At 34.9% G+C, this 23,968-nt stretch overlaps 2 protein-coding genes across 4 annotated transcripts; one reads left to right on the forward strand and one right to left on the reverse strand.

Moving 5' to 3' along the window:
• Positions 1-482: 482 nt before the first annotated feature.
• On the reverse strand, positions 483-11,933 carry LOC117325685 (GTP:AMP phosphotransferase AK3, mitochondrial-like). 2 transcript variants are annotated; one of them, XM_033882101.1, is made up of 5 exons: positions 6,242-6,564; positions 5,036-5,155; positions 4,452-4,624; positions 2,855-2,973; positions 483-1,736 (listed from the first exon to the last, which is right to left on the reverse strand). In XM_033882101.1, exons 1-5 carry the CDS (start codon positions 6,450-6,452, stop codon positions 1,622-1,624), a joined length of 738 nt encoding a protein of 245 aa, XP_033737992.1. In that variant the 5' UTR covers positions 6,453-6,564; the 3' UTR covers positions 483-1,621. The 2 variants fall into 2 exon arrangements, with proteins under 2 accessions (XP_033737992.1, XP_033737993.1); XM_033882102.1 differs by lacking the exon at positions 6,242-6,564 and adding an exon at positions 11,915-11,933 and having other exon boundaries at positions 484-1,736.
• Positions 6,760-23,240, forward strand: LOC117325684 (pumilio homolog 3-like). 2 transcript variants are annotated; one of them, XM_033882099.1, is made up of 18 exons: positions 6,760-6,849; positions 13,265-13,921; positions 14,046-14,184; positions 14,504-14,624; positions 14,978-15,053; positions 15,440-15,533; positions 16,204-16,270; positions 16,662-16,731; positions 16,999-17,103; positions 17,402-17,505; positions 17,765-17,840; positions 18,168-18,266; positions 18,779-18,913; positions 19,156-19,298; positions 19,583-19,728; positions 20,076-20,237; positions 21,151-21,241; positions 21,677-23,240. In XM_033882099.1, the coding sequence occupies exons 2-18, from the start codon at positions 13,265-13,267 to the stop codon at positions 21,822-21,824; spliced, it is 2,433 nt and encodes an 810-aa protein (XP_033737990.1). In that variant the 5' UTR covers positions 6,760-6,849; the 3' UTR covers positions 21,825-23,240. The 2 variants fall into 2 exon arrangements, with proteins under 2 accessions (XP_033737990.1, XP_033737991.1); XM_033882100.1 differs by lacking the exon at positions 6,760-6,849 and adding an exon at positions 12,298-12,397.
• Positions 23,241-23,968: the final 728 nt, after the last annotated feature.

Genomic DNA, 23,968 nt, shown 5'->3' on the forward strand with positions numbered 1-23,968 from the left:
CTGTGTACTGGTCAATATGGACTAGAGCAGGTTGCAGGTGCACCACTCAGAAGTATGACAACAAGTCTGTCCTTTGGACAATTTGATTGCTGGGTGAACATCCAGGGTAAAACATTTTTTTTTAACAAAATGTGTGACTAGTGATTAAGCTGTTTTCTACCACAATACCCTGTGTTATTCAATTCTCAGACCATCAGGTAATCATTACAGCTGTTGATTAACAATCTGTTTAAACCACACGTGGTATAAACTCTGTACGCATTTCGATTGGCTAACACGGTGAACTTTGACCCAAGCTGCAATTGTTATTGACGTCATCAATAATCCAATGACGTCACATCACCGGGTCCCGGACGTCACCGGTACACTTTATTTGCATATGCGAAATTATACTTGGCCACGTTTCCCTTTGATTCAAGATGATATTATTGTGGTAGAAACAGGTCACACGACTCGAAATTGCTGGATATGGAATTTATTTCACACTCGTAAGTTATTTTTTAAAAGTTGCAAAAACTCGTGTGAAATAAATTCCATATCCAACAACCACTCGTTGTGTAACCTCTATATATACACTACTTCTGAGATAAAACCGCAATGTTATATCTACAACAATAAACACATTATATCACAAATCTGTATCTAGGTAATTATTGGGAAAATTGAACAACAATTACACATACTATCAACCTTGGTATACAGGCAAGCATTCAAGGTACAATTTTAGGCCACCATATGTCTATTGTGTTGTTATATGATTGTAACATATTTTGATTTTAACAACCTACTATTCACTTCACTTACATGTCATTAACTACACGAGACTGTTAACTACACTAACCTGTCATTAACTACCACATATATTGTTAACTACACTAACCTGTCATTAACTGCCACAGATATTAACTACACTAACCTGTTATTAACTATCAAAGTTGATTGTTAACTACATTAACCTGTCATTAACTACCACAGATATTGTTAACTAAATTAACCAGTCATTAACTACCACAGCCTATTGCAAGTGATTACAACTTTGAAATGTCATTACTTCCACAACCTATCATTAACTAAACTTACCTGCCATTAAAAATCACAACATGTGGTTAATTAATTTAACCAATCATTTACTACTTCAACCTAGGGTTAACTAAATTAACCTGTCATATACTACCTCAGCTTATCGTGAACTATATTAACCTGTCATTAACTATCACAGCCTATTGTTAACTTCATTAACTTGTCAATAACTACCTCAGCCTACTGTTAACTATATGAACTTGTCATTAACTACAACAAGTTAACTACATGTCATTGATTTGAACAATTTGTTGTAAATCACATGTTCTATTACACAAACAAAATTTGGATTTGATATCTGACAAACACTGTTGACTGATAGATTACATTAACTCTGTGATGTCTATACAAAGAAAATAATGGAACTAGCAAAATAGATAGCACCTGAATGACAAATATTTGTATCTGGTTGATATCCAAAATCAATAAAAAATAAATAACAATAGAACAATCATGTGATACAATCAACATTAATCGTTGGGTGTATAATCATATCAAAATTTGAAAAAAAATATTTATCACATCATTGACTAACTATATGTTAGCTATACTGAGTGTACTGTATAGGTTCACTTCTAGTAGACAAAAACTCGAACACCATTGGCCAGATTTCATTGGAATATTTCCCGGTGAATTCTGTTAAGATTCCATGTTTCCTACAAAGACATAAAATGATACATGTCAGTGTTATAGTCAAAATTATTCTGAAAAAAGGAATGACAAATCATCGCTAAATCATTACAATCTATACTTTGAGACAGGATACATCACAGTTGTCAGTTTTGCGTAGTGAACCATATTGTCCACTGTTGTCAGTTTTGTGTAGTGAACCATATTGTCCACTGTTGTCAGTTTTGTGTAGTGAACCGTATTGTCCACTGTTGTCAGTTTTGTGTAGTGAACCGTATTGTCCACTGTTGTCAGTTTTGTGTAGTGAACCGTATTGTCCACTGTTGTCAGTTTTGTGTAGTGAACCGTATTGTCCACTGTTGCCAGTTTTGTGTAGTGAACCGTATTGTCCACTGTTGTCTGTATTGTGTAGTGAACCATATTGTCCATAATTTTTTTTGTGTAGGTAACCACGTGTTCCAAAATTGTCTGTATTGTGTAGGAACTGATATTGCCAACAAAATTATATGACACATTGTAACGCATCAGTTTAACAAAGCTTGGATGGTTGATAGGAAAATATAAGAATTGTTAAGAAAAATGAAAGCAGACACTGAGAAATGTGGCAGTAGGTAGGTAGTAACTGAACTGCATTAATGTCAGGTGAAGGTAGCAATCACAACACGATCAGAGTGGGTTCTTCAAATTATTTGGCATCTGTCTGAAAAACCTACTCTGATGCAGTTGTGAATGTCACCTTCACTTGATATTTCTCTACCAATCAATCACCCAGCATACTTCTGAGTATCCAGCAGAAGAGTAAAGAACCCTCAGATTCACCCAAGTACAAACAAAACATTGGCTCTACTCGCCGCACCTTTCTAAATCACATTAAATTATACAAGGAAATTGCTGTTGCAATGCTTATAACTTATGACTATTTCCAAACAAGATGAGCAAGAATCAAATACGACTTTTATGACGGATCATATAATATAAGTGTAAACTAAAATGAAAACTGGGAGAATAGTTGATTTGGTTTTTATATTAAATGATACATCAATAAAATGAATGAACATATTTACATGATGAAATGTAACCTTTACATGATAGTTATCAGTAATTTATAGTAAGAGGTCTGATCAGTGATTATATACATATGTACCTATAAAACTCCAGAACTGGCTGTGTTTGGTTTTGATATATCTGTAGCCTATTCCTGACAGTTTCCTCCTTGTCATCATCTCGCTGGATCAATGTCTCCCCAGTAACATCATCTTTCCCCTGAAATACAAAATTCCAGCATCTAGTTCAAACAGACATACAAAAGGTTTTACAAATTGGAAGATTCATAAAGCATGACATACATGTACAAACTTAGACAAAAATGTACCTGGTAACAAGATACTTTCATTATGTGTGTAAAATAACATGAAATACTAACCTGGGTTAAAATGGAGTAATGTGGAACTATGTCAAAGATATGGCAATATTTTATGATATTGTAAATCATAGTATCATTCCCTGCTTTGTTTATGTCATACTTCCTAAACATCTGCCTAAACAGTCATACAAAGCTACATTTGTATCAATTTTCACTACATTCTTCATGATTCTTGTGATATTACAATTTTGGTAAATTAAATTCATTATTATGTTGACCTTGGAAGGATTGAATTCACTCACCATAACCTATGGAGGATTGAACTCACTCACCATAACCTTTGGAGGATTGAACTCACTCACCATAACCTTTGGAGGATTGAAATCACTCACCATAACCTTTGGAGGATTGAAATCACTCACCATAACCTTTGGAGGATTGAAATCACTCACCATAACTTTTGGAGGATTGAACTCACTCACCATAACCTTTGGAGGATTGAAATCACTCACCATAACCTTTGGAGGATTGAACTCACTCACCATGACCTTGGGAGAGTTGAATTCACTCACCATAACCTTTGGAGGGTTGAACTCACTCACCATGACCTTGGGAGGGTTGATTTCACTCACCATAACCAGTGGAGGATTGAACTCACTCACCATGACCTTGGGAGGGTTGATTTCACTCACCACAACCTTGCGATGATTGAATTCACTCCTGTAACCTTGGGAGGGTTGAACTCACTCACCATAACCTTTGGAGGATTGAAATCACTCACCATAACTTTTGGAGGATTGAACTCACTCACCATAACCTTTGGAGGATTGAAATCACTCACCATAACCTTTGGAGGATTGAACTCACTCACCATGACCTTGGGAGAGTTGAATTCACTCACCATAACCTTTGGAGGGTTGAACTCACTCACCATGACCTTGGGAGGGTTGATTTCACTCACCATAACCAGTGGAGGATTGAACTCACTCACCATGACCTTGGGAGGGTTGATTTCACTCACCACAACGTTGCGATGATTGAATTCACTCCTGTAACCTTGGGAGGGTTGAACTCACCATAACCTTAGGAGGATTGAATTCACTCACCATAACCTTGGAAGGGTTGAATTCACTCACCATAACCATGGGAGGGTTGAATTCACTCACCATAACCTTTGGAGGATTGAACTCACTCATCATACCGCCAACATAAATATGTTGTGTAATGTTAATTGTTGCATTCCGGAATTCCGGACCCGGACCCGGCTTTATATGTATCATGCTTATTGTACTCTCTTGTAACCTTGGGAGGGTTGAATTCACTCACTATAACCTAGTGAGGGTTGAACTCACCATAACCTAGTGAGGATAAAACTTACCATGACCTTGGGTGGGTTGAACTCTGTGTGATAGATTCTCCCACTAGGAGCATGTGTCCACCTGCCCTTGATTCTATCAATAATCACTTCAAATGGTACGTTGAGATTGAGTACAAGATCCACTGGTTTATCTTTGTACAGGGCTTTAGCTTGAGGCACTGTCCGTGGGAAACCTTGCAACACAGATAAATAATGTATTGGTACTAGTGATGCAGACTATCTCTTTCATTTTGATATTATTATTGTTGAAATTACAATGTTACAGAATTAGGATTAGCAGAGATGCCAACATAGAAATCTTAAATTTATTGATTCATTTTTCTCCTGAAAAAATCTTTCCCAATTCACCAATTTTTCTTCCCAAAATGAGACAAAAAGGCCCTTTCCCAAACCAGTGAAAAAAAGCCCTGGATATGCTATTCAGTCATGGTAGATTCACATTTGAAGACTTTGACTGAAACTTATTTACTACTTACACCTGAGGTTGATGCATGTGATAGAGATATATTCACTACCTGTTCACATAGGTATACTCCCTTGTATTTTAAAGGTATCCATGCTATGACAGTGATTCTTAGACTTACCATCCAACATCCAGCTGTCCTCCTTCAACTTGTTTAGTTCATTTAAGATTAATTTAACCATGACATCATCTGGTACAAGTTGGCCTTTGTCAATGAACTGTTTTGCTGTGATGCCAGCACCTATAATAACAATGTTTTCTATATAGAGAAACACATTTTACTGGTATCATATACATATAGTACTATCAGACACATACCAGTGGCTGTAATACAGAGGCAGTAGATGTACATATATCATATTACAGACCACTCTCAAATAAAGCAAATTAACAAAGTCCATTTCCATCAATTTAAGGGAAATAATATCATAATGCATATTGTCGCTTTTATGAAACATTTTCTTCTGGTTTGTGAATATATTTTTATATGATTGTTGCTATTTTAGTAGTAATACAAGCTTTTCATGTGCGGGTGTGTTATCTGCTATTTGTATGTCTGCTCTTATATGGTTAAAAAATATATGTGTCACCGGTACAAGTATGGGGCTAATTAAATACTTGTATATATGATTTACAAATATGTATGTGTCGTCGAGTTACTTGTATTGTGGAAAGTACCTTGTCTATTTATATATTTATAGTAACGTCTGTATCTTGTCTGTAGTTCAGGTGGTCGTCTCGTGATTGTCCTTATTTAGTCTTGTTTGTGTCTTATATGTAAATTAGGGTGTGAAAGTGGGGAAAAGCGTGCAAGAGTGAGAGAACGTTAGATAAAACTCCATAACTCGTGCGAATCATCGCAGTTGCCATTTAACCGTTGGCTGAGACATATCCTCCGGGGTCCAGCAACTACTACCTTACGATGTATTATACGACGTGACACTATTTCACCAGACTGCTGAAGTCTTGGAAGGTATATATACTATACAGAATTCGTATTTACCGTGTAATAGATATTTATTGAATATCAACATGAAGCACGTATTCGTATACACGTAGTATTAGCCGGTATATATTGATATATACCGTATATACATTGTACTTAGTCCGGCTGTTTTTATGTTTCAGGGGTTTTTATGTTTGTACGTCAGGAAATGTCTCCGGTTACTAAATAAATAAAGAACCAGCAGGAATTTGGGAGTTTGTTATTATGTCCCGCATTTTCTTCCTGTGACATATGGTTTAATTAACTAAAAATACTTTATATACGGGTAATTTTTAAAACTAGACATGTTCCTGTGATCTGTGCAGGTATATGCGATCTTACTAGTTTTGTGTATAACCTGAGCCCTCAGTAAGTCTCCACTAGAGAGGTGTTTCATGTTGAAATCTTTGATGATTCGAGCGGAGATTGTACCCTTGCCAGACCCTGGTGGGCCCATTATAATTGCCCTAAGCACTTTCGTGATCATTGTTGATTCGACACCACTCAAATATATAAGAATTATATTCAGACAAATGAAAACTTTAACATTCATTGATTCCTTAAGTAAAAATAAAAGGAACTGTCATTCATCGCCAAAAAGGAATAAATCTTCTTCAACACAGAGCTCCTTATCAGTAGGAATTATATTCTTCACGGAACCGGAAATGGAAATGGCAGGTGCCCTCCCAATGACGATAGTCGAAAGAGACCATTCAGTATTTCTTTTCCGTTGAAGTTTGAAAACTGATTTGTGACACAATAAAAGTTGTTTTATTCCAATAAATCAATTTCATAACGAAGTCTTGACTTAAACAAAAAATATTGGTTAGGAGGTGTCGTAAAATGCATATTCCCATTTACGGTACATTAACGCACGAGTCTATTTCAAAACACATGTGAACGAAAACATTTTACAAACCACGTTGAATACGCTGAAGAACACCAGGAATGTAAGACTGTTTATACACCATTTTAAGTTTATATAATAATTCAATATCATATTTAACTTAAATACGTTTGAAGAACTAAATCCTTTGTTTAATTTGTTAGATTTTATTTAAATCGTGAGGGTATTTGTTATACAGCGTAAACGTAACAGCATCTGCGATCGGTTTGTAAATCAAAATATATTATACTTTAAACCTACCACAATATAATGTCTCTTGCTTATCCATAAATTGGTCCAATGAAGTGTTTGTCCTGAAATATTACCCATTTTACAAAAAAACACCAAACGGTTTTTCGAATATTAATGTATTTAGATCTAGTACTGTACAGTTCCCATGGGGCCAGTCTCCTTTATTGACCGACATTATACCATAGGGTGCAGTGGAGGAGGCCGTGTTTGAATCACATCCGGTAGTGTTGTACACATTAACATAGATCAATGGCCACAGATCATCGGACTTCAGACATGATGCCAATAATGACACAAAATGTCCTGTCTGAAATTCATGTATTATGTATTATGTAAATCCTTACAAAAACTCTTTCTTCATAAGAACAGTAGTTGACTGGAAGATTTGGTTGTGTGCGCCAAAACAGTCAAGGGATTCAAAGTATCCCTATCAAAGCAGTGCAAATAAAGGCATTGCCCTCTCTCCCTCCTTCGCGTAAAAAAACAGAATTGGGACATTCAATGTAACGATACAGATACAGATATAAAGAAAGCCAGAGTTTCCTCTGGCCCTCAGACAATTGTAATTTGGAGAGGTATATATATACCAAGGGATGAACATATCTTCCAAATATGTGATAAAAGAAACATTAGAGATGAGTATCATTATATATTTGAATGTACATGTTCTGCTTAAGAAACTGTTACCTACCATCCAGAGAAAACGCTGTTCAGTTATTATTATTATTATTCACGGCATAGAGAACTTACAATTGATGTTTGTTTAAAATCACCCATGCATATCCAATACTACTTGAATCAGTAGGGACTAGAAAATCTGAGCACAGGTAAACGTTCTTTATTTCACACCTGATTACATTTCACATATCATGCTGGTAAGACAATTGGGGAACTTGATAAGTCCCGAGTGTTCCAAGTGAAACTGTATTGAGAATTCCGAACAGAATTTTTTGATTTTTACAAATGCGGAAGATATTTCTTGGAAACCTTTTGCGGCGAATTTAAAAGGGGGCGAATTTTTTTGTGTTGCTCAAGGGCGAAAATAACCTGGTACCGCCCAGTCGTGGTGGGTGACGTGATAAGCATTCATATCTAGTCAAAACAATCCACAGGTGTCCCAATTAGTGATGGATAATTTTACAGGTATCAAATAAGTTTTGTAGATTAGGCCTATTTGAAAGCAGACATGTTAATGTTCTGACCTAATTTAATCAACATGTATCACCAATTTTTACAATAGCGCTTTCGTAAATGCAACAGGTTATGTAGACTATGCTTTCAATGTATTAAACGGACCATTCATTACAATTATATATCAATAGTTTCTGATTTAAATAAAATATATAACCATGCGGAGACTCAACATTTACATATCTAACCTATATACAAATATGTTTAACTTAAGTGTCACAAATGAAACATGTACTGTTTTAGGGGCCTATAGCTTCACAATGTCCGAGCGGCTTCACGATTAATAATTATAAGCGGTAACCATAAGAATGATCGCGAAATGAAGGAAGTTTACGATCAATTAAGTTTTAATTTAAAAAAAAATACTTCAGGGAGTCGTCGTTACATATCAGATTTACATTGGATGTGTTTGTGTCTAATGGTTTTACTTTTTTGCTGAGAAACATAGTTTTTTACTCCATGTTAACAGTGTTAAATAGTTGGAACGTAATAAAGCAATGTTAGTTCATAGTTCATAGTATTCGACGTCCTTGTAAGCTTGTGGCTTCTGTCGACGCATCTTCATGGTTGTACACTCATTTGCAGGTTGCGCAGAGGACACGTATACAACTTTTATATATATACATTAGTAGCAAGAAGGTAAAAACTTTACTGGATGATTGACCCAATGCTTATTGAGCCTAGATTTAAAAGTATTAAGGGACGGGGAATCTACTACTGATGTGGGAAGTCGATTCCATGTATTTACAATCCTATTTTTAAAAGCTTGTCCCCTAATATTAGTGTTGTACCTAATCTTTTTAAGTTTTTTGGAATTCCCTCTAGTATTAAGGTTATCAAGTGTAGGTATTACTTGTTGATTAGATATGTCTAAATTGCTAATCAATTTATAGGTTTGAACCATGTCTGCTCTTAATCTCCTATATTCAAGTGATGGAAGTCCCAGATGACGCAGGCGTTCTGGATATGATAGATCTTTTAGTGATGGAACTAGTTTAGTGGCCCTTCTCTGGATGTTTTCTAGTGACATTTTGTCTTTCTTTAACATGGGAGACCATGTAGTGATATTTGTTTCTAAATAGGGGCGTACTAGTGACTTGTAAAGGTTTAGAAACATTTCTACATTCATACAACTAAAGGTCTTGAATATTAGGCCCAAATTTCTGTTTGCCTTTTTGATTACTGTGTTAACTTGCTCACTGAATTTTAGATTTTTGTCTACAAGTACACCGAGATCTCTTTCACATGTTACTAAATCTATTTCATGTCTAACACCTAGTTGTGTTGTTTCATATTTGTTTTCACTTTTTTCTCGGCCCAAGAATAGTCGCAGATGTTTGCACTTGTCCGAGTTTAGCTCCATCAGCCATTTATCTGTCCATTCACAGACTTTATCAATATCATTCTGGAGAGATGTTCCATTATCACCTTGAATTGATGGTTTATATAGCTTGGCATCGTCGGTGATATAAATTAGAAAAAGTAAGGGCCCCAGTACACTCCCTTGTGGAACTCCACTGGTGACCTTTCTAGTGGTTGAGTGCTGTCCACTTACAATTACTTCCTGCGTCATATCCTTGACGAAATCTTGTATCCACTCCAAAAGTTCTCCTTTAATACCGTACCCTTCTACTTTTGTTAATAGCCTTTTATGTGGGACCTTGTCGAAAGCTTTTTTAAAATCTAAATAAATGGCATCAATTTGTTGGTTTTTGTCCAGGGCTTCTGTCCAGTCTTCCAAAGTTTCTAAAAGTTGTGTTGTACAAGATCGCCCACTTCTGAATCCGTGTTGATTTGTTGATAGTAGTTTGTTGTCTTCAAGATGTTTAACAATATCATCTCTAATAATTGATTGTAGAAGTTTACCAACGACTGATGTTAAGCTGATGGGTCTGTAATATCCTGGATTTTTTTTACTACCTTTTTTGAAAATTGGTGTGACTAATGCATGTTTCCATTCAGCTGGCAATTTCCGTGTTTGTATCGATTTCCGAAAAATAATTTCCAATGGTTTGATAATCTCATTAGCTGTTTCTTTGATAAGGCGGGGATGAATTTGGTCTGGGCCTGGAGATTTGTTGGCTTTAAGTTTATTTATGGCTTTTCGTATTTTTTTTTCTGTGATGACAAGGGAACTGATGGTGTTTTGTGTCCGGGTGGGAAATTCAGGAGGTTCGTTTGGGCCTTCGTCGACAAATACACTGGCAAATTGATAATTCAGAGTCTCTGCTTTTTCCTTGTCATTAGTTGTCAATTCTCCATTTGTTTTTTCTAGCTGTGTAACTTTATCTTTTGTTTTTGTTTTTTTGCGGACGTAATTCCAGAATAATTTGGGATCGGACTTGATTTTACTGGCCATTTGCTTTTCGTAGTGATGCTGTTGGCTCCTGATCGCTTTGGTTGCTTTGTTCCTAGCATCTTTATATTTTGTGAAGTTTTCAGGAGATTTGAGGTGTTGATATTTTTTCCAAAGAGTTCTTTTTTTCCTAATCACTTCTAGTGTCGTTCTGTCTAGCACATGGGTACCTTTCATGTTGCCTGGTCGTTCTTTGCTCACTGGTATATGGTGTTCAGTAACTATTGATAATGTATCAGCAAAAAATTTCCAGGCTTCATCCAGGCCCATGTTGTCCATAGCATCCCAAGTTACTGCTCGGAGATTGTGACGTATAGCATTGTAGTTTCCTCTGTTATAATTTTTTTTTGAGTTTGAGGGTGGTGGTTCTTCACTAAAACAGGTGAGTTTAAAACTTAATGACAGATGGTCACTGAGACCTAGGCCGGCATTGTACGAGATGTTTTCTATCATATTTTCCTCATTGGTAAAAACAAGGTCGAGCAATGAGGGTTCATTTCCTTCTCTAAAACGGGTAGGTTCCCTTACATGCTGGTATAGAAAGTTATCCATTGTTAAATCGAGGAATTTTGAAGCAATGTGATCCACTCCTACTGAAGTGCTAAATGTTGTCCAGTTAATTTCCTTAAGGTTAAAGTCACCCGTGATCAATAGATGTGATGGTTTAATATTTTGAACAGACCTGAAGTGGTCTACCAATTCTTGGAAATTTTCTTGGGTGCTGTTTGGGCTACGATAAATACATCCTAAAAGCAGGGAGTCTTTACTGCTTAGTTTTACTGAGCACCAGACTGATTCCTGATATTCTAAGTTGTCAATCTGAATACAGTTTATATTGTTTTTAACATAAACTACAATCCCCCTTCTACAGTTTGAATATGCGCTGTTGTTAAACTGGTTGTAGCCCTCAATGTTGTAAGACATAGACCAGGGTTCGAGTTTGGATCTTTTGGGGAGAATTTCAATCAGCTGGATTAATGTTATGGTAGTTCTTGTTTGATTTATTAGAATTAAAGTACTTAATAGGATGACTCATTATCAACAATCATATTTGGGCAAGTTGATTGATGGTTCTGGCAAGCAAATATTAAAAGTACAATATAAAAGTTAAGCCCTGTAATGTATATGTTGATTTAAATCTTGGTGTCTCCTACATTGTTAGTATTAATACAATGAAATATCATCTTGATTTAAATTGAAACACTGAATAAATGAAACCAAAAAATCATAATTGAATAATAAGCAGTGGAATATTAAATCAGAACTTTAGAATAAGATATTTTCCCATCATACTCTTGTCAGCAGACTTAGCATTTCCATATATACATACCATTGAAATTGTGTACCAGGTATGCATGCAGTCATCCTTACCAAATACCATTACCTGTCACAAACTGTGGCATCATAAAAATGTTCAGTCATGCTTCACTGCAATTGAGTACAAATACATTTAGATTGATTGGTACAATAATGGTATGACCAATTAGATGTGTTTTTATTACATAACGTGTTAGCCTGAGGCTGGTAGGTGTCATTGCTACACATGTCATAGGTGGGATCGTTTTGTTGTTACAGCCAATTCCAATGTCAAAACACTATCACAATAGGACTGGTTGAGTTCTTTCCCTGTTCTACCTAATTATTGGCCTGTCAGGCTACATCAACCCAGACAAATGACATTCTGAATTCTATTCAGTTGTACTCTCCACAGCATACTTAAGTATACCCAAGGAGTATCTCACCAGAATTAATATTTTACCTTGACTAAGTGATGTGAAAACGTCAAAGACTTGTGAAAGTTTATTTTGAATGGGTAAGAAATGTGGCCTTATGGTATTACAATATTAATTTATTAAGAATAAGAAATGCTACCTTGATAATACTGTAACACTTGCAAATATTTTGAATTTAATTATACTATTACACCTGTGAATTAACATTAACTAAAATGAAATGAATTTGAAACTGTAGGATTCAAATGTTATAATTGTTAGAACAGCTTGCACAATTGAATTATGTTGTTGTGAATTGTTTAATTAATTAATTAATGTCTGTGTTCTTTTAGAAGAATCTGTAACAATATTTGTTGTTTAATGGGATAAAAAGAAGGAATTTATCACTAAAAGATAAAGAAATAATGTAACATCTGGTATAGATATTAGTAAAATTAAATTACGTAATATTTTTTATTCCTGAATATTATGCTTTATAATCTACATACGTTGTATATATCTTGGCTTTGTAGAAACATGATCATCACAGTAAAAGTAAGCACATAGATAAACAAGTAATTGTCAGTGCACATATTGAAAAATATATGTCACTTTGAACAAGTTTTCAGGATTCAATTGAAATGAAAGTAAACTATGTAATGAAATCCAAATTTATAGATATTTTACTCGGCTTAATATGCACAAAAGATATTTTCAAAAAAAAATTATATACAGTACCTTTTTTTGCATACATGCACTATCTTTCGTTGTAACTTTATCCGTCAGGACCAATTTATGAATATGCATTAAATTATTATGTCTGTATGCAAAAACATTTTCACATTTAATTATGAAGATGTAGGTCACAATATTTCTATAATTATTTTGCATTCCTGATAGACTGTCTTATTTAATAAATTCTCTTAGCAAGAGAAACACAATTAATGATAATATAATTCTATTTTTAGATGCGCCTTGGTATTGAAGATTCTTCATTTGAAGAGGCATATGCTCCCAAAACTAAAAGAAGGAAAATGACTAGTTACAATCATTCAACTCGAGGTAATCCAGAGGGAAACAGCATATTACAGGAGGACCAACCTAAACTGACAGCGCCCCCTAACAGTGATAATGACTCTCTTAATTCCTCATTCGGCACAGTGTCTAGTCCTCCAAAGAAACGTAAGATGTTCAGGAACCAGAAACAACTTGCTAAAGCCACACAGAAATATCACTCTAAGAAAGACACTATGTACAGTGACACAGATCTGTCTACTCTAGATCAGACAGACACTCCAGATTCTCTCAGCATGATCAGTGCCATCAACCCAGTCTCGGATATGTCTATGCAGACAACATTTTCGCGCATGCAGCGACCCATGGGACGAGCCGATGTGACAATGGAAAGAGCAGTACAGCGTGCACGAGGACAGCCTGATGGGGCAGAGAAGTCTTTCCACAGGATGGCCAGTAAGGGAGTACAACGGTACCCTACCATTGAGGAGGTGAGGGAGTCAGCTGAGGGTGTAACAGATACAAGCTCCAACCGTAGTGAGGGAGACTCTGGTACACTGATGCCTCCTCCAGCAGCCCTACAGCCAATGGAGCGCAGGAAATCAATACGAGTAAGTAAAAACTGTCAATTAATTCTCATAGTAAAAATTAATCTTACTACAAGAATTGTGTCTAAATATATCCTTGAATTTATTTTACACAATATATCACTAATGAAACATTTTCCCATGATAGGTAAAGATTTCCAGAGCTGCTAGCAGTGCAGCAGGTAAACTTAAAGGGTTAAAGGCAAAGAAAAACCTGAATGACAGTCGAACAGGAGTTAGTGCTGGGAAGAGGAGGCTGGAGGACTCGCAGGCGATAGAAACAGATGGTATGTGTTAATGATGGTGCTTACAGTTAATTTTGAAAAAGTTTGTCTATAAGACATAGTGTGATACCACTGTATTTGTGTCATCAAAGTATGGTATATTATCTCATACATGGTTATATAACTGGTCTATGCTGTGTGATTTTATACAGTTTAAGTTTTCAGCATCTGTATTGCATGAGTGTCTTGTGTAATAAAACAAATATCTGACATCACAATGCAGCAATTATTATTTAATATTACAACATCGACAATATCCTTATCTTTCATACATATACTCATGAGGGAGACTTGTATTTTCACTTTGCACATTTATTACCAGAATCCAAGAAAACCAAACTGAAGGAGCTTCCATTCAAGGACAGAAGGAAAGTGAGAAAAATGTTGAAGAATAATTTCAACATGATTCAAAGGTCCAAACAAATCTGGGATGAATTAAGGAGGTAAGTTACCAAACACATCAAAAATAATTCAACAGTCACCATCTGTCTCTCATTGATTTTCATCAAGCTTTACCAGAAAAGTTTATAGCCATGAAGAAATATCTTGTTGATGGTTACATTTACATCATTATTGAAGCATCATGGATTACAAGTTAGATATGGTGGTGAACCTTAAATGATAGGGCCTTAAGTTTGTTATAAATTGTTATATATTAAAACTTCCCGATCACTTGCACATTCTCTAAAAATACATCCACTGTGTAGACAACACAAGTGTTTAAGCATTTGTTACAACATATTTTTCATAATTTATGATTTGATTAATGCTTTTTTTTTTTTTTTTTTTTGTGAAGACATGACGTGAAGGAGAAGAGGAGGTCGGAGTTGTGTTCAGAACTTATGACTATGGTCAAAGGCAACATGAAGGAGGTGAGTCTAACGTTAATTCAGACCATCCTGTTGATTGGCTTTGTACAAACCACAAACTTGGACAGTGTAATGACCAACATGGAGGTATGGCCAAACACTGGCTATATAGCAACAAATTCCAATTGAAATTTTTTTTTTAATTAGGGTCATTAGTCTTCAGTGAGGTCACATGTTAAAGTCCTCTTAAATGAAATTATAGCAATATCCATGTACCTTGATTCAGAATCTATACTGTATGAAAAATAGAAGTACCACTGTCCTACATCAGCATTACAGATATGTAAGATGTCTATCATTCTTCATGTTTAGGAATTAGATATCCTGTTGTAAGGAATTATTGACCATTATGAAAGTAAAAACTATATTTGACCAATCCTTTCCGACAGCTTTCCTTTGCCCACGACACAGCACGAGTGCTTCAGTGTTTAGTGCAGTATGGTACCCCAGATAAAAGGGAGGAAGTCTTCAGTGAGCTCAAAGGTATGTATAATTGTGGTCTGTGTCCAGCTATATGTATATATCGGGATCATTTTCAATACAGGTCACCAGTTGAATTGACAACACAAAAGTTTATGTGGAATATGTGTAAAAAAAATCATATTTCATAAGTGGCTGTAAAGGCAGTACTTTCACATCTGTGAAATATTATTTCTATGGAGTCAATTTATTGAAGTAAAAGTGTCATTTACTTGAATCCATTTACAAATTACTGCATTACCTTTCCACCAAATAGGCTGTAACATGGCCACCATTTAGTCTCTGAAACTGCTTGATGAAAATAAACATTTCAAACCACATAAGTCTGAAGCTTCACCTGGAAGTGAAATCTGTCATTTTACACTGACTGATTGGCTTTGCTGAAAACTTGAACAATAGATTTCCAGTGTTGTACCAACAATACAGTGGTGTTGTCATAGTGATGTGATATACAGGATGGATCTCTAATAGAGCCAGGGATACTGTCCGGAAGTAGAGCTGATTTTGTCGTTAGGTTTATTATAGATTTATTGATTAGCTGTCACCAAATCTTTTAAGTTCAGACATGTAAACCGTTATTTTTATCAAAGAAACTCGAAACTCTATCTTGATTACATATTATTATGTTATAAATATATGAAACTTACGTTTGTATCAATCTTCTGTTTTACAGATCAGATGTGTGTGATGGCCAAGTCAAAGTATGCCAAATTTATCGTGAAGAAGTTTTTAGTGTATGGGTAAGTAAACACAAACTTACCGTTACAGGTCTGGAGTAATCAAAATGCAATATTATTTACAAGAGGTCAGATACCATAAATGATATGTTTATGCTTTGGATTTTCACCAATTTGGGATGGATATTTGAAAATAGTACAGCCAGTTATCATGTGTGATGTTTCTGTGGCCACACATTATCACTGTAATGTACATAGAGGTGATAAAATAGTTAACTTTATTATATAAGAAACCTAATTAGAAACCTCTAATTCTAACTCGGTCAATTCCTGATCAAATCTTGATTAGTAGTATTTTATTTTTAATATAAATATCAGCTTTATATCGTAAATGATGTGTATGCAAATGAATAATGTCAAGTATGTAACACATCGTATTGTTATGTTCAATCAGGACAAAGGTACATCGAAATGCTGTAATAAAAAGCTTCAAAGGAAGTGTGAGGAAACTGATACGCCACAAAGTAAGTATACTATACCATCTAATATTCCCCATTAAACACTAAAGATAATCACTAAGCTGTCTTAGCTACACACACCAGAATATTGATGTCTACAGGAAATGTTTTAATGTTAATCTGTCATCATAGCCCTCCTTTTGATGTATTATCCAGAATGAAATGTCCCATTCATAAAAATCTAATCCTATCAAAGTTATATTGCCAGCATCTTAAGTCACTTACAAATGTCTTGTTGTATTTATATATATATATATGTTTCATATTCTTCAGGAAGCATCAGATGTCGTGGAATTTGCCTACAACGAATATGCCATCGCAGCACAGAGGTTATCATTACTAGAGGAGTTTTATGGACCCAGTTTTATGCTTTTTAAGGTAAATTTTAATGTCATATACAATTTTATAAATAAATTAAGAATCATTTTGAATTTCATAAATCATTTTTAGGACTTGAAAAAACTTCTTAAAATTCTACTTTACATTGTGATGTTTAATGGAAAACCTTAAGCTACCTCAGTAGGCATTCCCATTATTGTGAATGGAATCTAATTGGTACACTGAAAGGTAATTTATATCGTTATTTTGTGCTGTTTGTAAGCTTAACAATTTGTGACAAAAGAGTTAAATCAAAACCCTTTACCATGCTCACTGACTACGACACATGTTATTTTAGACTCCTGATGTGAAGTCTCTGGATCAGATGTTACTAGTACAGCCAGACAAACGAGACATGATTCTCAGTAACATGAAGGACGCCCTTCTCCCTCTCATAGAAAAGTAAGTAGCTGTTTACTAGGATTTTTACTGTATATAAAAATGATACTCAGTTAAACGAATTTTCTCTCTCACAGGTATTAGCAAGTTCAGTTTGAAAATAAAGATTTGGGTAGAAACTGAAACAAAAAATAAAAGTCAAATCAAATCAAATACTTTAATTATCATCATATTATACACTTGGTTCTTCTTTGTTTACCAAAGATATGTAGAGCAGCTAGTAATGATGTTTTATTTATTCTTGTTCTGCTTGTTTTGATAGGGAAGTGCTGAAACACACAATGGTCCACAGAGTTTTCTTTGAATTCTTTGTCTATGCATCAGACAAGATGAGGACGGTAAGTTATTTTGAGGTATTATAACATCAGTTTGTAAAACAATTCTATACAAATGGCTTTATGTAGTGTTTTGGGTTTGGGAATTTCATCTTTAATCCGTTTTCTTCTGAATAAGAGTAACCTATGTTAACTGAATAATATGTAATGTTAAAAGCAAAGATTATTATTATTTGATTATGAAATGAAAAGGGAATGTTTTATCTCATCAAAATGGGTACAATGACAAGTTAGATGAAAATATTGATCCCATTATATAGAGAAAACTCCAAGTTTAAAGATAAGAATATACCACTGTTATTTAATGGCACTGTTTATTGTATGTTTCAGGACATGGTTGAGTCTCTGAGAGACTGTGTTATCCACATGATGCACACACGTGATGGTTCCAGGGTAGCCATGTACTGTTTCTGGTACGGTACAGCAAAGGTCGGTACCTGTCTCTTTACAATGTTTTATCTTGATTAACTTCATTATTACAAACCTTGATAACTCTCACCTTCTGTTTGTGATAGCTTCAGTAAAACGTGTACATAGGTATAGATATAGATTATTATGGTATGTTATATAAACTATATGTTTAGATTATTGGGATGATACTGTAAGGTAGTGACTACATGTGTAGTATGTTCTTCATGAATGTTTTACTCAAAGTAGATATCTAAAAGTTTTATTTCAAGTGGAATTCAAACAGTCTGTATTTATTTTGATATTTCACCACTGAAACATCTTAAAAAATCTGAAGAAATCTTAGACTAACTTCTCATACAGTTGGAAATTTAATTCATTTTTGCATTTATTACATGTAAAGGTATCTTGTGGACAATTATGGATTATTGACCAATAACTTGAATAATCTATCGACTATTGATACATATCTATATAATATTTTCCAAACTGATATTAAAAAGCTAATATTAAATTTATTCTCTGTGTTTTAGGACAGAAAGGTGATCATCAAGAGTTTCAAGACGCACGTAGTGAAGATATGTAAGGAGGAGCATGGTCACATGGTGTTGTTAGCCATGTTTGATGTGGTGGACGACACCAAGATTGTACAGAAAGCCGTTCTCGAGGTAAGGCCACTAGTGGAAATCATGTTTACTTATTGCATGCATCATTCCTTGAAGTTAAATTTCATAAAACTTATGAAAAGCTGTATACAAATTAATTAGGGCTGATGGTTCCAGACTAGTAAGTATGTTAGAAGCAGGTGATAGTGTCTACACCATACTGACTTCCTGTAATACATTTATTGTTTTTGATGTACTAGGATTTTATATTAAGATTTTAAAATTAATTCATTTTAATCCAACAGGAAATGTTGAAATCTCTAAATGAAGTGGCCACAGACCAACATGGCAGGAAAGTGTTACTCTACTTACTGAGTCCCAGGGACCCCCATCATTTCCACCCCGACATTGTACGTGTGCTCGTAGAGGGTGACAAGAATCCTCACAGGTAGGTATTTCCTTATCAACCTAGTATAGATATCGCATTATAGTTTGAATTCTATTTGGAACATTGGCTTGTTTATTTAGTCTCATTGATAGATAGAAAAATTAAGAACATGATTGAACATCCTCATTCAAAAAGATAAAACAGTCTTATCAACATCTGTTAAAAAAATCGTCGGCAATCCTCAAACACTTTTACACAAACCACTGGGATTTATTATGAGTATATTGTCAATTTATAAATGGCAGATATTTATCGATGTCAATGTGTTGTCTGTTCTGTTATAGTAAGAAGGACAAGGCCGTACGACACCGGGAACTACTGGAGTTTGTGTCGTCCCAACTGCTCCAGTACATTGTAGACAACACACGTGATATGGTCCTGGACAACGCTTCCATGCTTCTTCTCCTGGCCATTCTCACCCACGCTATTGGTATGTAGATTCTGTTTCCCTTTTCACCAACATTTTTTTTCACAATATTAAAACGATACAAATTTAAAGTAATATTATGTGAATGTGATTTCTTCAACATCTTTAGTTTCACAGCACAGATTTATATTCAATTCAGTTTATACCTAGTAATTATTTCTAGTAGGATGGGAATTTTTTTTTTTTAGATACATCGCCAAATGATGTATTTAATATGAAGATATTTATAGAATCGCAATTTCACATGTTTCCAAACTAGCTTTGAAAATACATATCTCAAATTTGTCATGTGATGGAAGTTTATTGAATTCTTGTATTTCCTCTTATATTGAGCTGTTTTATAATTTCAGGCGATCCTTCTGCAGCAATGAAGGCAATGGCCAAGATTGCAGCAGAGCCATTTGTAGCTGGAAGTCTGGACAACATGCACATAGTGGAGCATTCAGCAGGTCACATGACGCTAAAACGGCTGATACAGAATGACCGTGATCGTATCCAGGCAGGGCACACAGGTCAGTTGTGTAGCACCTGTAGTTGTTGTCAGCACTGTGGCTCAATGATGCAGGTCCCCACTACATACCTGTGAGGTCAAATATCTTTGGGTCACAAGGCTTACTATGTTGTGACAAATCTTTGAGGTCACAGGTCTGAGTTTACGTCACATGACTCTGGTGAGGGTCACATGACTTGGATAAGGCTACAAACTTACTGTATGGTAGCAATTCTTTGAAGTCAACAGTCAAAAGGCGGGCTTACTGTATGGTAGCAAGCATTGATTTTGAGGTCACTAGACCTGCATTATTAGGTCAAAGATTCTACCTAAGTCTTACTCTGTACGTAAAGTCTTCCTAGCTGACTGGTAGCTATACAGTGTTACAAGGTTTTCAGACGCAACATTCAAAGTTAGTCCTACTCAAGAGTTGTTCAGGCCTGGTAGTTACATGGGACAGTCTGTACTCCAAGAGAGAATAAAATAATGTTTTGGGAGGAAAAATGATAAAATAACCCATCATTAATGGAAAACTTATTATGGTAATTTTTTAGCTTTTACCTTCATTCTATGAATGAGAACACTGGAGATGTTTTTCTACTTCAAACGTAGCACGAACAAGACCTACCAGATATTATGTCGGGTCATGACAACTACCCTTACTCATTTCACATCAAATACATTATAAAAGTACATATTTATATACATGTATTATATAAAAAAGATTTCTGAAGAGCATCCATATACACATTTTAGATGAAAAGCTCGAGGGTCATCTTGAAATTGTGCTAGTATCCTCAAGATGATCTCAAATATCAGTCTAACATGTGGTGAGATGATAAGTATGTATTTGATATCTATAAAGAAATATCAAGATTACTTCTCCAGAGTAGAAGACAGAAGAAAATGACATTAGAAATGTGGTCTACTTACAGTGCTATTTTCCCAAGTGCTCCTCGATACCCTGACAGAAGGGTCTCTCAAGTCCTGGGCGGCGTGTAACAGGGGATGCTTCATGCTCATATTGTAAGTATAAAGCTATTTAATGACTCTGTTCATTGATTCAAACTGAGTCATATATTGAGAGGATGTGAAATTTCACAGTTTATTAAAAAATCTTTGTGATTTCAAATTCCAATTTGTTGGTTTGATGTAAGAGCAGATTATCTTATCCATCCTTGTCTTTTGACAATCAAAACCTCAATAGTTAACATGCCTCCTTGTGCTTTGATAATCTAATTTTTTTTCTTTCATAAAGCTTAAAGTGTAGAATGTTTAAGAAAAATAACCATTTCTTATCACAAATCGCAAGTATAAAATCATTTTTGGGGCCAAATTTCTAGCAAGGTTTTAGCAAAGTATGGAAAACTGAACATATATTATCTAATTGCCTGTACATATATATTAATTGTATTACATAGTGTATATATTGAGTTTGACCTTTTTGACTGTTCTTTACAGCCTGTTGGAGCTTGACCATCCAGACATTACAGACAGAGTGATCACACAACTGACCGGTATCAGGAAGGCACTAAAGAAAATGACATTTAAAGGAGCACAGATTCTCCTACAGAAACTGGACGCTCTCAGTGGAGAATACAAGCTCTGAATAACTACAGAAACTGGACGCATCCAAGCTCTGAATGACTATAGAAACTGGATGCTCTCAGTGGAGAATACAAGCTCTTAAAGACTACAGAAACTGGACGCTCTCGGTGGAGAATACAAGCTCTGAATGACGACAGAAACTGGACGCTCTCGGTGGAGAATCCAAGCTCTGAATGACTACAGAACTGGACGCTAGAGAATGCACCTAGTGAATATCAAAGAAAAGCTTGGTAAAGAATTTTGTTTTGAATGGAAACAGAATTGAAGACTTGTTGGAGAACTGAAATAGTAAAATTACAAAAACGGTGTATCGTCCATCAACTACCAGAACCACTGTATCAGTTTTGCCTCTGTTTTAGTGGAGGAGTCTTGGCAAAGTCATCAATAAACATTTCACCAGTTGAAGCAGATGAAAAAACTTTTGCAAATCATGATACAGAGAATGATAATGAATTTAAACATACTTATTTATATCTAATAAAGAGATTGGGAGAACATCATTAAACTGTTTATAGGCATGCTGAATCCAATGGTTGTGCATGTATGATAAATAAATCTTGAGAATGATAGTCAGCTTTGTATTTGCTTTAAATACTAGTTTGGATTTCCGAGTTAAACTATGACAGCAGGACGTATGTGTGTCTACAAAAGTATTACTGATGCGGTCATTACACAAATGTAATGACAACTACTGTGTTGGGATGTGCAATTCCTTATATAGCTGTTTGTTGTGCATTATGACTGTATAGGGGATGGTGATTGTCTTATAATTGTGAATGAACAGCATGGACTGTGGACACTACTTCATTTACAGCTACAGAAACTACGAGAAACTACTGATTCAAAATGACATTATTGGGTAAAAAAGAAGGGTTAAAGTGAGATCTAGCTAGAGTGGGTAACTGCAAAGGAAGATAGACTATCTGGATACTTGTCAAATAAATATGAAAAAATAAGAATTACATATGGCATTAGAACAGTTAAAACATCGACTAGTCATCTTGTAGCTTCCTACATTTTCTTGTTAATGCATTTTCCTTCAGTTTCCTCTTCCATATTTCTTTCGCACAAAACACAGATACACACAACTTTTAGAAATTGCAAGAGGCTGACACTTGGCTAGGTTTAAATTTCAGATTAAATGCTCAAGTTTGCGAAATGATAAAACTAAAAGGAAATGTAGGCTTTTGATTTCTGGCAAATTTTTCCTGACCTCTCCCGGTAGTTGCAATGCAGAAAGTTCACCATATACTCCATTTGAAATTAAGGAACTGTGTTGGCATCTATTAGGAAATTATCTACCACTGGATGGGATTTCTAGTTTTAATATTTATACATTTTATGACATGTCCTTGTTGCATTATAGTTTTATGTTGAAATAAATGTTTTACTCAGAAAATAAAGTGATGCTTTTGTTTTAAATGTGTTATTTTGCCAATGTCTTACACATCTGTTAACATTGATACTTCCATATAATACCTAATTTTAGCGACTTCACACCTAGCCATTTTGAAACGACCATTGCTGAATGAATTTACACTTTCCATTTTACCATTCCACTTTCAAAGGTGTAGGCTGTTACGTACGCCACATTGGTATATACACGTATCTGGTTAACACAAGGTTCATGTAAACATGTATCAGATAATGGTATATTTCTATTATAAGTCGGATAACATGGAAGCTACCTTAAAAGTGGATTTTTCTTAGATATCAGACAGACTTAGTCTTCACTTAATTTTCAAAAAAGTTTATTTTCTGAAGTCGTGGATAACCAGCAAAAAGAAAATAAGACACCATTTCTTGATAATTCACTATCTACATTGTAGTATATTAAATGAGATTGACAGAATCATTCAAACTACATTTCTTGAACCTGTTTTTCCCATAATTACACATGCAGTAATATATCGGTTGTTATGCTACCTGCTATTTCCATGGTGTTCAGTTATACAAGTCTTTATTACATTTTTACCAGTGAAATATCAAATATCAATATTTATCACTTGTGAATTTTCACAAGTAGATTTTGCCAATATTGCATAGTAGCCTTGAAAATGAAAAATATCAATTTTTCTTATTTGACCGATCAAAACACTGCTTATAAACATCAATGGGAGACTTTAAAGCTGCCCCGAAAATTTT

This window comes from Pecten maximus, chromosome 4, assembly GCF_902652985.1.
Source record: "Pecten maximus chromosome 4, xPecMax1.1, whole genome shotgun sequence".
NCBI classification, from domain to species: domain Eukaryota; kingdom Metazoa; phylum Mollusca; class Bivalvia; order Pectinida; family Pectinidae; genus Pecten; species Pecten maximus.